At 44.2% G+C, this 19,613-nt stretch overlaps 1 protein-coding gene across 1 annotated transcript in view; it reads left to right on the forward strand.

Annotated features, from left to right (window-relative positions):
• GABRR1 (gamma-aminobutyric acid type A receptor subunit rho1) overlaps window positions 1-19,613 on the forward strand; it is a 30,286-nt gene continuing 10,673 nt past the window's right edge. The window contains exons 1-5 of the mRNA XM_054279590.1: window positions 1-225; window positions 13,185-13,238; window positions 15,392-15,498; window positions 16,840-16,907; window positions 18,682-18,905. Of these exons, the coding sequence (XP_054135565.1) occupies window positions 104-225; window positions 13,185-13,238; window positions 15,392-15,498; window positions 16,840-16,907; window positions 18,682-18,905 (575 nt within the window). The 5' untranslated portion in view covers window positions 1-103. The remainder of the gene's footprint in view (window positions 226-13,184; window positions 13,239-15,391; window positions 15,499-16,839; window positions 16,908-18,681; window positions 18,906-19,613) is intronic.

Here is a 19,613-nt window from a genome sequence, read left to right on the forward strand (position 1 = left end):
ATAACGATCAGACCGATAATGTCTTAAAAAGAGAAACAGGATCTACATTTAGATTTTCTTTTTCTTGTATGGACTATTTCTGGATACTAGACCTTCAGGTAACATGTTGACTGTCCATAAAATGCATTTTAGCATCTTCCTCCTGCTGTGGGGATGGATTTTATCCACTGAATGCAGAACCCACCGACAAGGAAAAGAAATACATGAGGTATACAAAAAAGGCAGGTGAGTCTCATGTTTTTATATTCAAGCAGCTACAGTTTGGATAAATGTAATGTTTTGGGTGATGATAAAATTACTAAGAGATAATTTGAGCTTGTATTTGTGGACTGTGATCTCTCAGGCAAAAATATTTTCTGTCATTTCTTTTGCCAATGAGTAAGTTTTAATGCATTTTATACTGTCAAAATCACTGTTTCTTTAAAAAAAATAGTTTTCTGAAGTGTCTCAAAGTTTGAAATGGTACAAAAAACCAGGCATTTATATTAATGGTAGTTAAATGTGATAGAATATTTACATGAAAGTGAAAATGAAATTTAGGTCCATGAGAATTGTTGCATTCACTAAAGATTAGATGGACTTGAGTTTTCAGATTAAAATATTCAGAATTTGGTTTTTTTGTTCCCATGTTATTTGTTTTATAGACCTTTTAAAAGGAAAAAATAAAGTCTCAGCAAGGCAATGGTCGGTTATCACGGTTATCAGAAGAAACAGAAAGAACATTCAGTATATTGTATTAATATGCTAGAATTATCTAAAACATTGCCTATTCTTTCTCTCACTCTCTCTTTCTCTCTTACAAAAAGACAATGTGATATTTTGCTCCCACTATCTTGTAGACAGCCATTTTAGGAGGATTTGAGTTGAGGAAGGGTTTTTGCTACAACTGAGTTCTGATTATTTATATTCTATTTGGGAAATAGTTGGAACTTTGTGTGAGAATTTTTATGCTCAGGCACAAAACAAGTTACACCTGGAGGAAAATAATACTTTTTCTTTTTTTATGTAAGAATATAGCTGACACATTTAATTTTATTTAAATGCTGTGTACTGTTGCTTGTGACAGACTGAACCTGTGTTGTCTCTGCTTTACTGTAGTGCTGTTCTGTAAAGACTCTGTATCATCCATACTGTAAAGTGTATAGGGATGGAAATGCAGGAATGTCACAGTCCTGAGGAATTCAAACAACTCCTATTAGCCTTCAGAAAAAACAGCTGAAAGGTGGAAGGGATGGAAAGTGCTTATTTTCCTACAGCCCCTTGTAGCAGGTGAGAGGCACCTTCCAGAGTGACTGCAGTGTCCTGATCAGTACTTGGGCATCCATGGACCATTTCATACAGAGGAAGTGGCTTCAGCAGTGACACCACCTCCATGGAGGTATAGCTGGCAAAATGGATGCAGTGCTCTCTTCATGACCAGCCCCCAGGGGATGCATTACCAGAGCCAGTATGGGTACGAGACATGCACAAAATCCCTTCTTTTGTTGAGGCTTCACGACAGTGACAGCAGAGGTGATGTGTTGGCTGTAGCAAATGAAGGGGGTGAAAAGCAAGGTGCCACCGTGTGACCTGGGAAGCATCCAGACGAGAGGAACGTGCACACACAGCCATTTTCTTGCTTATCATCTTTAGGGAAAGCTCTATACTGCACTAAATGCTCAAGAGTGTCAGTGCAATGAAGTGACAATATAACTAATCAAAGCAGAAAAGTGTTAAAAAGGTGTGAAAATGGAAAAGAAATACCTATTTAGTAAATGCAGGAGCTGCCCCTTCCCCTATACGTTGTATATGAGGTGTAATTGTTCCAGGATTAGCCCATCAGAACGCCCTGAGGTGGTGTGGCTCTGGAGAATTGGCTCCACTGCCCTCCCAGCATGACCTCACTGGCCTGGGAGGGCATTTCTGGCCTGTTTTTTCCTCAGTAGGGCACAGTGATGTTGAGGAGAGCTGATGGGGAGAGGAGCAAAGCTGGCCTGTGGCTGTAGGGTTGGCTGTCCATCAGCAGTGTCGTGCCCAGCACAGTGCCCACTTTGCCCTGTGATGGCACAGCCTGTGAGACACCCATGTAAGGTAAAAAAAGATTATTATGGCCATCCATAGGATGACCATAGGACCTTAGGATTTCTTCCTAAGCACCAACAACAAACCCTTCTGCACCAAACCCCTAATCTTCAATGTCAAATTCAGAAAAGGATTGCAAGTATTTTTTAACTCTGGCTTCCATCTGTTTGGTCCTGTTCTGTGCTACCTTGTCTCCTCTCCATCAAGGTAATTGCAGGGGTACCAAGCCTCCATTCATCTCTGCTTACATTTAGGAGATAAGGCTTCTTGCATTTCTCAGTGTGGAATGTTTCCCAAGCTTTGACCTGGCCATTTGGCTGTTTTCCTCTGTCCCTTCACTGCTTTTTCAGGATTGACATCAGGACTAGGTGCAGTATACAGCCCTCCAGCAGGTGCTGTATGCAGAGGTAATCCCCTGACCTTCTGGGACTGCTGTCAGGATCTCCCAGTGGAAGATCATGCTTGCCCAACACTACCAGGCATCTGTGTATGGCAGAACACCTCATCTCAGAAGTCCAGCCAAGCCTCTTTGCTCTTATGTTAAGATGCTGGTTAAGATGCTGGTTATGTAAAACAGTTTTGAAGTAGCCATGATTCCTTGGCACTTTCAATCAAAGTCCATGCCTTTTTCCATCACAGAGTTAGATCCTGGATTCAAAAGGATCCAGAGGACGGTAACAACCTCTGCAGCAAGAGAGGATGGTATATTACATCCGAAAAACTTGCAGAGAACATTACTCCTGAACATTTTGGATTTGACTCTGTTTCCCCCTCCCTTCAACACCCAGCTCTGAATGGAGGAGGAGAAGTTAGAGTAATTGACCTATTTACTCCTCTCTAAACACTCTTGTTTCTTGCTCCTTAAGGCTTGTGGTAAGGACCAGGATGGAAATCCATCCCTCCACTGCAGCCTTTCCTTCTGAAGAAAGACAAAGGCCTCAGTGGAGATTAATGGGAAAATCTATTTGACATGGAAAAGGCTGTCTCCACACCATCACAGGATGCTCAGAATGGGTTGATTTGCACCCATGACCTCCCTAACCCCCAGAATCCCTACAGAACAACAAGATCATCCTCTTGCCCTAGTGCCAGGGCTCAGGGCCAGCCACCGGTGTTGGCACATGGCAGAGGCACCTGCTGTAAAGACCTGCCAGCATCCTGCTGTCCCTGACAGTCGTGTCCAGCTTTGCTCCTGATTGCCATGGTGCAGCTGACGGAGGAATACACAGGCTTTTAGCTCGTTTCTTTAGATGATGTGTCAGTTTCTCCCAGGTGAGACTCACTTGCGCTGAACTCTGCTTTCAAATTAAAACTCACCACTGGATCTGCAGTTTTCAGCTCCAGGGCTTCTCTTTTCACCTGCCCAGATCCAGCTGAGCTCACATCCACAGCCTTCACATTCTAGAGATATGGTGAGTGGAGTACACGGGGAGCTGCAGGTCAGACACCTTCTCTGTCACAATATTTTTCACTGCAGGTACCCCATTCTAGCATGAGACACAAGGGCTGTGAAGAAGAGTGAGCAGACAGGAGAGGTTTTGCCCATGAGAGTCCATGCATGCACCACAGTCTTATGAGGACTGGGTTTGCATAACATGAATTTTGAAAAAGGTCCCAAATAATTCCTTAGATAAAGCTGCTGAGGCTTTAGGACATAGTGTGACAAGAAAATGGCAAATCAATCTAGGTCAAAGTATGCAGACAGTCACAGTGAAAGCAACATAGTAGATAGCTTTATTGCATGGGACTTACTACAGAGCCCTCAAATATTATAATTCACTGTAAAAATGTCTGTGTGCCAGTCAAAGACTCAACTACTTATTTTTGCTAATCTCCAGGACAAATCACCTCAAAGGAATTTCACTTCAAAGAGCAGCAATATAAAAATAAAAGCTTTCTCACCTTGCAGATCTGTTCACAGTTTGCAGTCAGCCATGTGCAAAACCTGCAGGGATTGCAAGGCTTTTTCTGCCTGTTGGGCTCAGGGTGCCAAAACTCCTACAGAAAGGAGCTGAGTTCTGGAGCACTGGCAAGAGAGCTGTCTGCTGTTTTCCCAACTGCTCAGGCTCTTGGAAAGCCACCAGGCTTCGGGGCGGGGGGGGGGGGGGGGTCACTAGAATGATGCAAAAGCTCACTAAAAGTCAAAACATCATTGTGCCAACAAATGGGCCAAAGCCTGTGCTGCTAATGAGACTAGAAGAATCTACTAGAGAGGATGAGCAACAGGGAAAGAACTGTCCTGGAGCTGAGCCATGTTTTTCTGCCAGAGCTAACTGCTGGGGGGAAAAAAATCTCTTTTAACACTAAAATCTCCCTGGACAGCATTAAAACCACCTTTCAGACAAACAGCTCTCCACAGAAGAGATGCCACTGTAAAAGATCTAGAGATCATGTTTGTTTAACCTTACCTGAGGCTCACTTCGTGTTGTTAGTCATGCCTCTACCATTACCTGACCAATAATTTTGCCTCACTTTTATCTCCAAATAAACAAATCTTGCTAATGCAAGCTGTCTTTAGATCACACTTGTGGAGTGCATGGTAAGACTGTAAAATGCCTGTGAAGGCATTGCCACATTATCAGTGGTGAGCCAGATGCAGTGAGCCCACAGCTCCCAAGGCATTGATTTCTGGGATCACTTTGAGTTATGCCTGGACACCACTTGCTCCAGCAGAGCTGGGTCTCAGGAGAGCAAGAGGCCAGTGTGAACTTCAGACCTATGCAAGTGGTGTCTCTCCATCTCCCCAGTTAGTAACTTGCCTTCCCCTTTCCTCCTTTTTTCTTCATCTCCTTCACTCCTTTTCTTTCCCTCATTCAAGGTTTCTCCTCTTCTTCAACAAACTGTTTCTCTTTTTTTTTTTTTATCCCTTTCTTTGCCCTCTGCTTCACCTACCTATTTTTTTTTCCCCACATCCCTTGCCCTTGTCACACAAATCTGCCAAGATTTACTCTGTTGCTTTCAACTTCATATTACTTTGTGGCTTACTTCAAAGCCTTGTCTTCCTTCCAACCATGCTCCTCTTCATCTTGTAATATATTAGCTTATCTTTTATTAGTGCTTTGCTCTTTTTCTCATTTGCCTTTTCACCCCTGTTGTTCTTTCAAGAAATTTCAATTGTGCATGGCTCCTTTTCTTGGACCAGCCAGAAGTGTCCCCCTCTGCTTCTCATAGCAAGTGATGATGCTGTGAAAACTCTATTTTCTACTTTCATCATTATAACCAGCCTCCTTTCATCCCTTCTAGAATTTGCCTCAGGTCTATGTGCCACACAGCTTCCTAACTTTATTAGTTTCATTGGTGGCAGAGCAGCCTCTACTGGCACTTCTGTAGCCATGTTCATACACCCAAGTACTCTGCAACCTTACTTGGCCCCTAATGACAGAAGCTCCAGGTAACATTGCAGCTTGCTCAGGATCAGCAGCTTCATGTTTTCTTCTGGCCCACCATTACTACAATGTGTTTTATGAGCTGTTGTGAGGAGACATAACAGGCTGTGTGAAGCCTAGCCAAAAAAAAAACCCCATAACCAATTTGAAGATGCTGCAAGGTAATTTCTTCCCTCCTGAGTGCATACAAATTGATTTCCTCATTGCAGAGTTGAGTTCGCATCTGAAATGGTGATGGTTTTTCTTCTAAAATATGCTCAGTCACCTTCCAAACTCACTTCTGTGAAAGCACTCACAGATTTCAGAGTGAATTTCACAGTGTGATGCCATGTTTATGTACTTCCTGTCAAATTTCTTTTCCTTGCTATGCATTGTGGAAAGTCTTGAGCGACAGATTCCTGCCCACTTGCACCAAGCTACTCCTGAATTCATATGCTCGCACCATTATCACTTGGCCAACTCCTCCTTTCCCACTCTGAGAGCCCTGCTCTGCCTGCCTGGAAGGCTTATTCACCTCCAAAATATCTCCTCTTACTCTGCTATTTTTTCTAGCTATGGACATTGGATATGTGAGATGTGGACATGCCTTGGTGTTGCTAACACCGTTTAAATGCCTTCTGCCTGGTTTGCTGCTCTGTTCCCAAGAATGCTGAACCATTGTTTGTCCTCTTGCGCACTGTGCAGCATTAAGCTGATGTTTACCCAGAAATACCACAATGACACTTCTTTAGCAGTAGCAGTTGGTTTGGAGGCCATCACTATTTTGACATCATTTCTGAAAGCACAATGGAAAAAGTTAAAAATACAAAGTAGAAATCAATGTACACTTTTCTGAATTTGCTAGCACTGAATTTTTCTGAAGTCATGAGAATCTGCTGCAATTCTCCACCCAAAGCTCTGATTTTAACTACCTTGAATAGTTACATATCCTCAGTAAATATTGTTTCCAGTAATTACTCTTTTATCCAAAATAATTTATAAAGCTATTGAGCAACAATGATCCTATCATGGGTATCATGGGACTACACTGGGAAATGTTCTTCATGGTAAAAACTCTGCATAATTCCTCTGTTTCATGTTTTGTAACCATTCACTTGTGGGGAACTTCTTTCTGACTTCTGATTTCTTTACAAGAAGACCCTATGAATATTCCTTTGGAATTTGTGTTACAATGTGTGATCTTGATTACTCTTGTCTACAAGGCCACTAACTTTTTAGAGAAGGCCATTATTTTACAACAATTCCATGAAAGGAGGTTGTAGTGAGGTGGGCATCAGTCTCTGCTCTTAGTTAACTAGTACAGGACAAGAGGAAATGGCCTCAAGTTGCACCAGGAGAGGTTTAGATTAGATTTTAGGAAAAATATTTTCATGGGAAGGGTTGGGAAGCATTGAAACAGGCTTCCCAGGGAAGCAGTGGAGTCACCATCTCTGGAAATGTTCAAAAAACGTGGATATGGCATTTGAGGTCATGGTTTAATGTGGAACATGGTGGTGGTCCTAGGTTGATGGTTGGACTTGATAATTTTTAAAGGTCTTTAACAAATTAAATGTTTCCATAGTTCTAAAGGGCATAATATCCTTCAAGAAAACGCTTCTTCAATACATACTGTATTTATCTGGTGTCTACTTTTGGTGGTTTTTGCTATCTTTGTAGCTAATTAGTCCAGTGGAACAGTCAGTAGCTTTTTAGAGTCCCAAAGAAGTTGAAAGCTGCCACCGTCCAGTCCTGTGTCCCCAATGACTATTGATTCAACAGTTTATTACTTGGCTTTCTTCTGGGTAAAAGCCTGTTGACTTGTTACTGTTCAATCCATTTACTTTAAATCTATCTCTGGTGCTGTGCCAAGATGAATGTTTCTTAACGTTGCCCCAACAGCAGAATTTTTACTATTATGCTTTTTCTCTTCTATGCTATTACAATTCAAATTTTTTTGCCTACTTATTCCCCATTCATCATTTATACATTTATTTCTCCATATTCCACACAGTTCTTAGTGCTATCTTTTCTTGCAGTTTGTCGTATAGGCATCAGACCTTTTCTCTAACACATTGTGGCTTTGAACTGGGACCCTAGATCCCCAAATGCCTGTTTCTCTTTCAAGCATGCCCTCATGCCTGAGTTTTATAGTTCTGTCATCTGTCCTGCTATTGAAAACATTGACCAGCTGTTTCCAGGATGAAATCTGTGAAATGTTGTTTCGTGTCTCTCAGCAGCAGCAAATTTATGACATTACATTAGCCCGGGTACTTCAGACATGTTCAAAGTCACAGCTTCATCTCAACCCTGTTTCCCTTGTTTAGTAATGAAATATTAAAAACCTCACTTAAATCTACTTTTCCTCCTGCTTACACTAAGGCAGCCAGTTACACCATCAGACAGGACATCAGACTGGTTTGACGTCAATTATTGCAAAGATTCACATTGACTGATCTTTATAATCTCATTATTCCCTGGGGTGGGGGGCGGGGCAAACCAATGGATCACTTGAGTTTGTCACCATTTATTTTCAGATCCCAAAGCTCCAAACTCCTTCTTTTGTACCCTTCTTAAAACCAGGTATTGTTTCACCCTCACGCTCTCCCAGGGGCATCACCCACCTCTGAGGAGTCCTTGGAGGAGGTGGCTTACAGCCCAGAGTCTGCAGCAGCTGGTACTCCCACTGCTCCTGGGGTAATGACATCAGCCTCTGCTGACTTAAATACCTCCAACTATCTAAATACTCCTTAAAATGCCCTTCCCAGATCTACACTGTGCTTGCAAGTCAGCTTTTCTTCTGAGACTGGGTCAGATATGAAACCTTTTCACATGTTCTGCATTGCCTCATTAGTTCTCCCCTTCCCTGAATCTGCTGCTCTTTCTTACTTGGCTGAGTGCTGGCACCATGCCTGCCTCCTCCTAGCTGGCAGGATGGACCTTCTGCTTCCTCCAGTTCTTCCTTTCAACATACGGAACACCAAACTCAACAAACACCCATGCACTGGATGCAATTGCTGCAACATAGGGGCACTTCCACTTTTGCAATATCAGGTTCAGTGTCAAGACCTCAGGTGGCACAACTTTTCTGTGAGTTATCAATATGTGTATGTATGTTCCCTTTTTTCTTTAGTCAGTGTTTATGTCCAGGCAAAGAGCAGAAGAAGTGCAACTTTTAAAGGGTGTATGAATGTCTCCTGCTTATTTTGGATTCTGAGACCAACCTGTATTCAAGTAAAAATGGATTAAAATGGGGGTCTCATTGAATTTTCTGTATCACTCAAAAAAAAAGATGGTAGAAGAGCTCTGAATCCCACAGTTTCTCAGACTTCATAATGTAAAGACCAAAAATAGCGCTATTTCCCCCTTTCTTTTCATATATTTAACAATATATATTATGATAGCAATGTATCACCTTTCTTCACAACCTTTAAACCTACTAATCATAAAGACACATAGTCCAAAATAATTACAAATAAGGGCTTGACAAATGCAAAAAAAAACCCCCAAAAAACATGTCATAATAAATTTTCCTCAGTTCTTAGAGTCTTGTTTATAGCTCATGGTTTTGCATGTCTCTCAATTTGAGTACAAATTAGTGGGTTTCTATCCTACCTTATCCCTGGGTAATTAATGTTGCACAGTGGATCATGTCTGGTGAAGTGCATGTCACCAGGTAAAAGCAGCTTCCTCCCATTTCAATTTTGCTCTTTTCTCCCTCAGGTGCTGGGTGGGTTTTCTTCCCATTTAGCTGCCTCACTTTTCCTCCCCCTGCAAAGCTCTTCTCTGGGCTCTGGATGACTTCTCAGTCTTCACCTGGACCTGCTGCACCACCTATCCACCAGCATCTCCTGCTTGCTGAGAAGCCTTCCCAATTCATTTGCAAGTCATAAGGCATTCTATGGAGGAACTTTCTGTGAACTCCCCACTCCAAGCACTCTTTTTTCCTTTGGAACACAGGCTGGGAAGTTCTTTAGCCCAGCAAGGCTCACATGTCTACAGGAGCTGGACATTATCTCTGTCCAGCACCACTCTGTGTGGTGAGGGGACACCACTACTCATGAAGGACTGTCCAGGCTCTCTTTGCCGCAGGAGTCATCCCACAAAATGATGAGGCACTGTTTGAGTCTGATGCCTCTTCTCTTCTCTGCTCCTTCTGATATCTTCTATCATTACCCAATGTTTATCTTCTCTCCCCACCTCTGCCCATCCAGCCTCTTTTCTCCTCAGTCTCACCCAAAGCACAGGTGTTGTTGCAGATCCCAGCTCCCTTTGTCTCTCTCCTACTTTTTCCCTGCAGGAACTTCCTGTATGTTGTGCCTACAACCCCCAATTCCTTTTTGCTTCTCCCCCATTCCCCAAACCATTCTCCAGTCTGGTTTTGGCCTTTAACAGGATGCTGATGTCGTATGAACCCCAGTCACTAACTGGTCATAAAACAGGGAGATCAAAGCCAAATATGTAGGCATTTAATAGGTATTTAATAAGATTTTTACACTTTTAACAGATCTAACCAATACACCTTTGTCAATCCTATGTTCATCCTGCCAAGACTTTGCTCCCCACAGGGATTTGTGCTGCCTCCACTGCCCTCTCCTGCCTTGCCCAGATGTAATTTGATGGGAAGACCAAGCAGAACGTGGGTGCTGGCACTCCCCTGCCCATCATGGCATGAGGTGTGTGCAGCACAGCAGGTGCAGGATGGAGGCCCAGCACAAGCTGCCCACCCTGCTCACTCAGGGATGAGGGGCCCAGAGCTGAGTGCCATGGCATGGCTGGAGGGCACAAGGGACTTGTATCACTTTCTTTACTTTCCAATTACAAGTCCTGCTGGAAATTGGCACAACAATCCTCCATATCCCCCGTTGCCTTCCATCTGTGGTAAGGAGGTCTGTGGATTGGCTGATCTGTGAGATTGTATGTGGGAAATGTATGTTGCAGAAGTAATTGCAAACTAAAATGCTACCATGGGTAAAGACCTCTCACACATTTGTTTTGGTTGCTTCCAAAAGCTCTTATTTCCAAGATGAAGAATGAAGAACACTGTGGGATTTCTGGTGCACATTTTAAGTGTGGGCCTGACATTCCTCTGGCACATGTCCTGTGAAGTTGGGCATTTGGAAATGCTTGCTGGGAACTTTAGATGTCAGGGTTGGACTGTTTCTTCTGGAAATTAGACACTGTTAACCCTAACCCTGCAACCCTTTTTGCTGTGTTGGAGTGACTATTAGAGCGATAGGAAACATCATGCTTTAAAATACAAAAAGGGTAACTGCCTTTTGCCTTGTGTCTGTAGCAGTAGTGATCAAAATCTGGGTTGGCTGATTTTCTTCCCCAGCTATCCTACACTTCAGCCACGTCATTGCCTCCCAGCCCCAGCAAGCCTCAGCCTCTGGGGCAGAGGCATCTCAAGATCCCTTGAAGCAGGGGGTACATCTGGGGCAATAACAAGGACTTTGAAGAGCTTGCATCACCCCAGCTGCCATCAGGGGCCCGAGAGCTACTCCAGCCATGCACAGGGAGCGCTGTGAGTAAATGCCACTCTGCTCCAGTTGTTGCTTTTTCACAAAGCAGCTCCGTGACCTTCATGAGACATGAAATGCCTTTTGGCATTGTAGCTGCTAGGAGATAAGTATTAACATTGTGGGGGAGGAAAAAAAAGGGTTGTTCATTATTCAGTGTATTTTACCTGAGGAATGATTGTTTAGTTTTAAGGAGCCTGTCATCCCAGTGAAAGCAGGAGGGACACTCACAGGCAGTTGAGCTGAGCAATCTGTGCACAATGTCTGGCTGAATCTCCTGGCTGAGGCTGTCAGCCACAAACACCCAGCAACAGCAGAAGCCACAGCAGCTTTCCATTGATTCACAGCCCAGACAGGCAGGGTAATGGGGTGCCACGATGGAGCTGCCATTGATCCCTGAGCCAGCAGAGGACTCCCCAGGAACCAGAACAGAAAAGGTATTTACTGAGTAGAAAGAAATGGGGCTTCAAACTGGAGTAACAGGGTAACAGGTAAAAATGTTTTGCTGCCACAGAGCTGTGGCAAGGGGAACAGGACTGGCAAAAAGAAGCAAAATACCCAAACCAAAGCTCAAATGAACACAGTACTCTGCAGTGGATGGAGCATGGGGGATATTTTATGCTTGTCTGTGGCAGGGAAATAAAGTTAACTTTAGAGGAGAGCGAGGAACACCTGGAGGAAATAAAAGGAAGCACCCAGGGTTGCTGAGTGCAGAGGACGGGGATGAGTTGTCCACAAATCCTTGATGGTCATGCCTTGAAGTCTCCCTTGACAAGCAGAATAGGGACAGGGCCACCATGAAGCATTAGATAAGACCTACAAGGGAAATGAAAATTAAAAATTGCAAGAACATGGCCTGCTTCATCCCTGTTCAAATACCAGCATTATTCCTGAACAGCCAAGAGTTTACTAGGGCACTTAAAGTCATGTAAATAGGTCAGCTTGTTGCCAGAATCTGCTTATCCCCAAAACACAAGAAGTTATTTCCTGACAGCCAGCAGATGAGAAGCAGGCAGCAGTGAGACATATCACAGTGTCTCAGAAGGCAGAAGGCCCCACAAAGTACATTTTGCATTTGCAAGTGCTTTGCTTTGTGATGCCCAGGTCCAAGCAATGCCACAGAAGCTGCTTCTTTTAATGGCAGTGGTGTTGCATGTCCCAAAGACTCCCCCAAACACTCATCTGCCTGTGCACTTATTCCTAGAATTCCTCTGGGAAACACAGAGTAGATCCTGGAAAAAAAATTCCTACTCTTCCAGTTCTTCACTTCAGGGTGAGTCAGTACTACAGCCCCATGTGCCCATTCCTGACCGGGTTGTCTGCTTCTCTGTGGCAGCAGCAGGATGAATTTCCCTCCCATATTATTGGATTTTTGAATGCTCCCAGCCCAGAAAAGAACTGTCTCACAAGGCCTGGGCTTCCTCCACTACACACCAAAGGGACAATGGTGCTCAGGTGCTGTCAACCATTACTGCAAAAAGAGTTTTGCCATTCTAAGTCTCTACAGAGGGATTTGAAATGTATGCTAATGGGCAAAAAGCCTCATTAGCAGAGTTGATTTGAGTTAGTGTTTATTACAGAGAGAAGCTAATTTTTTTACTTTTAGTTAAAGATGACTTAGAACTGTTAATTGTTTAAAATGTTACTTTTCCTCAAGCTAGCACTTACATGGCCAAAAGCAATATTCTTGCCTTTAATGATAAAATATTGGCCAAAGACCTGAGAAGACCTTTCTTGACAGCCAGATGGGAGAGGTATGAAGCCAGAAACAATTTTTTGGCTTTTTTTCTTCCCCCCCACCCCCCTCCAAAATAATTTGAAAATCTTTTCTTGTGAACAGACAGTGAACATACTCTGGTCTGCAGGTGTAATGGTTGTGCCCCCAAGGGTAGCTGCTGTCTCCAAAGCCCCTGGTGCTGCCAGCCAAGGCTGGGCAGGTGGGACCTGAGCTGCCTGCTTGGGTACTTTGCCAGACAGTCAAAAAGAGAGGTGTCCCACCCTACAAAAATAATTTTTACCTTGTCTCCACTGTGAGCCCGAGCATCCCTATCCTCCCCATCCTCTGCCATGCCCAGCCTGACACCCGCCTTTGGTGAAAGGCTGCAAAAAGAGGTAAGCACCATTTCTCACATGTGACAGAAGGTAAAGCTGCAGGGATCCGGTGCCTCCCTCCTGACATCCTCTCCCGCCTGCCTGTGCCCACCTGTCTCAGCTCTCCCTTTTCCCGTTGTTCCTGCAGCCGGCCGCAGCGGCAGCGACGGGAAGCCCACGGCGAGGCGCACAAGCAGGGCAGGTAAGCAGGGCCCTCAGGAGGCCGCTGCAGGCCCGGGCCGTGGCTGGGCTGGGCAGGGGAGGGGGGCCCGCTCAGAAAAGCCAGTGATTTGTGGAAGCAAACAAACTTCACAACTTTTGTGCAAGTTGTAAAGCCGGTATGTTTATTACAGCGCTGGACTCATGTGGGAATCGATCTCCTAAAATGACATGCGTACCTCTGGGAACTCCAGATCCCCTTTTATCTCTCTCTCTCAAATACATATGCATACAATTTCACAATTTCATACATATTCGTTTTACTGATTTTGCGTGACTCTTGCTGCTAATTTTTCTTTATCAGAAAGAACTCTTGGGTCAGGTTGCCCTGCTCTGTCTGCCCCTCCTCCCCTTATTTCTTGTCTTTTGGCTGAAGCAGTCTCTCCAAGCACAGGTCCTTCGCAAGAACTGGCAGTCAGATTAAACAGCAAGCTACAGACTTAACTCAAAGATGTACATTTCACCTAAATCAAAATAGATTTCTACTCTGGAAAATTTCCACTCTGCCTCACCAGCTGTCTGTAGGTGTTAGCCATTAGCGGGGTCCAGCAGGCCCCAGAGGAAGCCCTCCTGCCTGACACCCTCACGGGGCTCGGGGGTGAGGCCACGGCCAGTTGCCACATCCCCTCAGGCTCCCTGTGGCACTCATGCGCAGTTTGTGTTGCCCTGCCGTGCCAGTGGATGCCTTCCCTCCAAGAATCCCTTCTGGATTCCTTCCCTCCAAGAGCCCTTCCATGGGCTCTCCATCATGCCACTAGTTCTTCCCACTGCCACTGGCAGGGAGAAAGCACCTTGCTGAGCGCTGTCAAACCTGCTTTCAAAGATTTGCTTTCTGAGAACTGTCAAACCTGCTCTCAAAGGTTTGCTTTGCCCCTGGCCTCTGCCTCGGACAGGCGTAAACCTTCCCTAATGTACACTCACAGGTCTTTCAGAGGCCGAACTAAACCTCAAGCAGAAGCAGGGGCCAGCTTTTAAAGTGCCTGAGGGATAATTCATGACTAGAACTCACTGATGGAGGTAGACAACTCAAACCTCTTAGCAATTATTGAACTTAGTCTAAGCATCTTTCTAAGATACTTTGAAGTCCGGATAAAGGATTTGTGAGAGGAGTCGCTGTCAACACCGCTGGCCTCTGTTGGGAGATTGTTGTGTTGGCTTCTTGTACAACTTTCAACAAGTCTTTGAAAAGTCCAGCATGGCTAAGCGGTCTCATTTATGAGAAACTTTATCTCAGGAACTTTTCCTTCATCAAGTTCTTTGTCAGCCGGTTTTCCTTTAATTTACTACTTACTTGTCTTGCGTATATTCAGATTAGTGCCTCTCTGAGTGTGCCACCTTTTCTAAAATCAAGAGCCAGCAAAACCTTTCCTCCTTTTTTTGAGCCCTCCTGCCACCCAAGTGGCTGGTTCTGAGGGCAGCAAAGGCTTCCCCTACGCAAGGGAGCAACCAAGGAGCTGCTGCCATCACCATCCCAGCCACAGCACTGGGGCGCTGAACAGCAGTTTGCATTTTGGTGTGGAAGGGAATCAGAGCCTCCTCTGTCCAGCATTCGGTGCAGCTCCAACAGCTTCTGGAATTACCCTCCCAGGCTCTTTAATGCTCAGAGACCTCCCAGGCCTGTAATGCTGCTTTTTATCCTTGATGGAAATCTGGGGCAGAAGCTAATAATTTTATCCCAAGTTAGGGAATGGCCTGCCTCCTGGCCTGCTTCCCAGATCGTCTCCATTTTGTTCCTGGGCAACAGCCAGTAGCTTATTTGATATATTGTTTCCCTAATTCCTGGCCTCACACTCCATCATAACTCAATGTCAGGAATGCCTCCTCCTCTCCACTTATTCACACATGTTGTTCCTCCAGCCCACACATTTTAATGACTGTCCCCAAACTGCAGAGAGAATTTTACAGGGACAAAAAGCCACCAAACAAATGTTTTCTCAGTGCTAAAATTATCACAGGTGCCCAAACTGCATGCTGAGTGCAGGAATCAGTTTTTAATGACATTCTGCCAACCACTGCCACAATCACAGGCTCATGCTCTAAGGGGTGGATGTTCTGAGGAGTAAATGGAGTGAAACAAGCGCGTGTTCTCACAGGCACTGCCCATGGCTCATAGCTGTGCTTCTCTCCTCCTGGTAGCCCAATCTTAAAACGAAGCCCTGACATCACCAAATCTCCCCTGACGAAATCAGAGCAGCTGCTGCGAATAGATGACCATGACTTCAGCATGAGACCAGGTTTTGGAGGTATGAAACATGCACTTTTGTCACTGCTCCTGCTTTACACTGTCACTTCTTTATTCTGTAACATTTAGAGCAGTGAAGAAGCAGATTGGCTCTTCTGTTTCTAATTTCTATTCTTTTGAGTTGTGAATTCATGGCACTCTCGGGGGAATGGAAGTTCAGTGAAATAGCCTTCTGGATGAGCAAAAAGCATAGTCAAAGGCATGGAAATGTGATTAACAGGCAATATATTAAATCCTATTGCTCAGTGATACTTTCCTTTGATAAAAATCTGCAAATACACCTTATGTTTATACCTGGATAGTGTGGGACATTCTAAGTTTTTGTCTTAGTATGGCCATACATGTGCATAATCAAATGATGTACCGCTTTTACCTCAATTATAACCCAAAATAAAATATTTTGACTGTGTTAATGCTTGTTCACAGTTTGGTGGTTGTGTGCTAGAGCAACCAAAGCTTTCAGGGAAATGGATGGAGAACACTCTTTCTTTCAGCCCATCGGATTAGAGAATGTTGTAATTTATCTACCCTTTCTGGCTGACAGATGGTCATTCAAATCCAGGATACCATTATATACTCTGATGAAAGAAGATTTTATCACTAAATGCTCAATATGCCAAATACCAGCATGTTCAATTAATTTAAAAACATTTCAGTTTCACAGCAGTTCACAAATGTGAGCATTATTTTATTTGACAGCTCTCCTGGACTGTAATTGCCAGAGGTATGTGAGAGACTGGTCAAAGCCTGGAGGAGGGAAAAAAAGTTCAGAATCCCTATTACATGGGGTCACAGCTGGACCCTTCCCCTCAGGAGCCTCAGGCTCAGTGGCACATGCCTGTGTCCTGCTATGTATCCCCTCCTGTCACCCTTTCTTTTCCACAGCTGAGCACTGAGTCTTGTGAAAGTCAAATGCACACAGCTTTCATGGATGTTATTAGCCTGCAAGGAGAGCAAAAAGTGAGGAAAAATCTGCCACATTCCCTTAGTTGTGCCACCTCTAGCCTCTCTGTGAATGGATCCTCTTCCAGTAATCTGTCTTGCCAGTCCTGGACTCAAGCACTAGAGCTAAAAACAATTAAAGTTGCTTTTAAATCTTGAAGGAACACATGTAGGATAACACAATAAAAAGAGAAAATTATTCTTGGGTCAGTCTTATTACTGATTTTAATTGTTATTAGGAGATTTTTGTTGTAAATTCCAATCATTTATACTTTCTATTGGCTTACTGTTGTTTCTATTTAAGACTGAGGAACTATTTCTATCTGTAAGATAGTAAAGTCAGAGGACTGCTTTGTCTCACTAGGTTTGTACTTCGTCAACTCCTATGTTTTTTCCCTAGGCCCTGCAATTCCTGTTGGGGTGGATGTCCAAGTTGAAAGTCTGGACAGCATTTCTGAAGTGGACATGGTAAGAGTCACAGATGGGACCTCTGGAGACCAAAAGTCTGCAGGCTACATGGGTTTGTGTCCATGGGGTTTGAATACTGCCAAGGACAAACACTCCACAGCCTCCAAAGGCAGGTTCACATTCAATCTGAATCTGCCAACAATTACTTCTATTGACCTCGTGCTACCATTTCATGGGCCTTGAAGCAGAAGGAAGAAATCTGTAATTTTCTTTTCTCTAGGACAGAATGGTAAAACATTGCCAAGACTGTCTCAAAGGATTTGGGTTTCTATATTTTTTTAAATAGTGATAACACACTTAAAAGCTCTGAGGAGACTAATGAAAGTATTTGCTTTAAAGCACTTGCATGCTGCAGACATAGTCACTTTGGACAAGTTCTGAGGTAGTCAGGGGCCAGAGAGCTCCCAAGGAAAAGCGGGAATGGCTATAAACTGAAAGAGGGTCGGTTTTGATCAGATATAAGGAAGAAATCCTTTACTCAGAGTGTGGCGAGGCACTGAAACAGACTGCCCAGAGAAGTTGTGGATGCCCCATCCCATTCAAGATCAGGCTGGAAGGGGCTTTGAACCATTTGGTTTAGTGGAAGATAGCCTGCCAATGGCAGGGGGATTGGAACAAGATGGTCTTTAAGGGCACTTTTCCAATCCAAACATTCTGTGACCCACAGAGTCTCTCAGTAACTCAGGTTTTGCTTTGAAAGAGAAAAGAATCACTCCCCAATACAGAATATTTTTGAAAATGTTTGGACTTTTCAACAGAACTATCAAACAGCTCTGAAGGTTTCACAGGAAGCCCCAGATTCTCTCTGCTCCTAATTAACAGACAGAGGGATAAAGAGCCTGCACTGGACCTCCTCCCATGCCTGAGCCAGGCACAGCTGGTGGTTGGCAGAGACACTGGTGACATGTCAGGCTCCTCTCACTGCAGCTATTTCAGCTCTTGTGTGGGCTGGGATATCTGCAGTCATCTGACCTCAAGGGTCAGCATTTTTCCCAGAACTAGGGACCCTCCCAGCTGACTCCCTGACTCCAGTGCTCTTGGCACCCCGGCAGCTAGCCATGGGTGTCCTGAGCTTTTACCTGTTCTGACTGAGGAGAAAGCTTGTGAAGGTGACTAGAGGGCCCCTAGAAAGATTTGGGTCTTGAAAGCAGAGTGGAAGAACTAACATCAAGGACTTAGAAGTTAAAGAAAAAACCCAGACCCCAGAACAACCCCAAACCAAACAAAATCCAAACAACAAGCTCGTTCTTTTTTGGTTTTAATCAAACATTATGATTTTGAATTAGTTCCCGTGGCTTTTGAATACTGCCCCTGTTCCTCCTCTAATGTCATGTTGCAACACTCATCAACATGGGAAAACCACTAGATGGCCTTGGGCAATAAAAAAAAATTCAGGGTCAATTTTGGCTGTTAGCAAAATAATAATGGAGAAGATTTTACATTTTCAGAATCAATACTTTTTAACTTGTGCAGCTTTTTAGAAAAATGCCATGGTGCTTAGCAAGATCATTACTTGCTTTTTAAATGAAGACACAGCAGTGACAGAGTTATTCATTCTGTACTAAGTTGAAGCCTGAGAAGTGAGTTGTGGCTGAACCCAGTAAATCTCTCTGACCTGATGAATAAACAAGCTGCAGCTGGTGATGCTCCTTGCAGCCCGGGGAGTGGATGTGCCCTCAGGAGAGGTGCTTTACCCTTCATGGTTTATCCCAGAGAGGAGCAATCCCTACGTGCTGATAAGGTGTCAGTAGTGACAGAAGCCTTTTTGCTGCAGGACTTCACCATGACTCTTTACCTGAGGCACTACTGGAAAGATGAGAGGCTGTCCTTCCCCAGCACCAACAACCAGAGCATGACCTTTGATGGCAGACTGGTGAAGAAGATCTGGGTCCCCGACATGTTCTTCGTGCACTCCAAGCGTTCCTTCATCCACGACACCACCACAGACAATGTCATGCTGCGGGTCCAGCCAGATGGGAAGGTACTTTATAGCCTCAGGTAAAACTGCATTCTCTCAATGCAAACTATTAGTGGAAAGAGAAAGTGGTTTAATTGATTCCTGTATTGTGTTTTTGCATGACTTCATACAAAAGAAAAGGCATAAAAAGAATGAATGTGCTGGCTATCCAGAGACATCTAAATGCCTGTATGAGTACATTAAGTGCCTATTGCAGAAAGCCAGTTTCTGTGCCAGCATTGTTGGTTCCATCACTGTCTCTTCATTTTGTGAGCATGGCCAGCCCCTGTCCCTGTTGGGAAGCTGCAATCAGACGTGGCAGTCCCTCGGAGCAGCTCAGCGGGAGTGAGCAGGCTGCAATCCCCACGGGCACTGCTGAAGAGGCAGGGCACATTCTAAATAAAAGGGCAGTGTCTGGTAATAAAGAGAAGTCCAGGGCAGCTATAGTTATCCACTTCACTACACAGCAAAGTCTCTGGGCCTAGCAAAATCTGCAGTTTCTATTCTTGAAAACAATAATGAAGAAGTATAAATTATACAGAGTGCCACTTTATAATAAGCAAAAAAACCAGAGGGAACCTCCTTCAGCACATGAAGTGAGAAGCTTCAGGGCAAGGGTATATAGCTCTTGGTGACTCCTGTGTGTTGTTAGAGCAACCCAAACACTTGGTTGGGCTCTTCCTGCTTTTTGCTCACTTTTCATGCGAAATCTGTGGAACCTCTTTGCAGGAGACTTTTTTGGTAAACAT

The sequence above is a fragment of the Melozone crissalis genome, unplaced genomic scaffold (genome assembly GCF_028551555.1).
Source record: "Melozone crissalis strain CALT ecotype California unplaced genomic scaffold, PUWL_Pcris_2 ptg000027l_1, whole genome shotgun sequence".
In the NCBI taxonomy this organism is placed as follows: domain Eukaryota; kingdom Metazoa; phylum Chordata; class Aves; order Passeriformes; family Passerellidae; genus Melozone; species Melozone crissalis.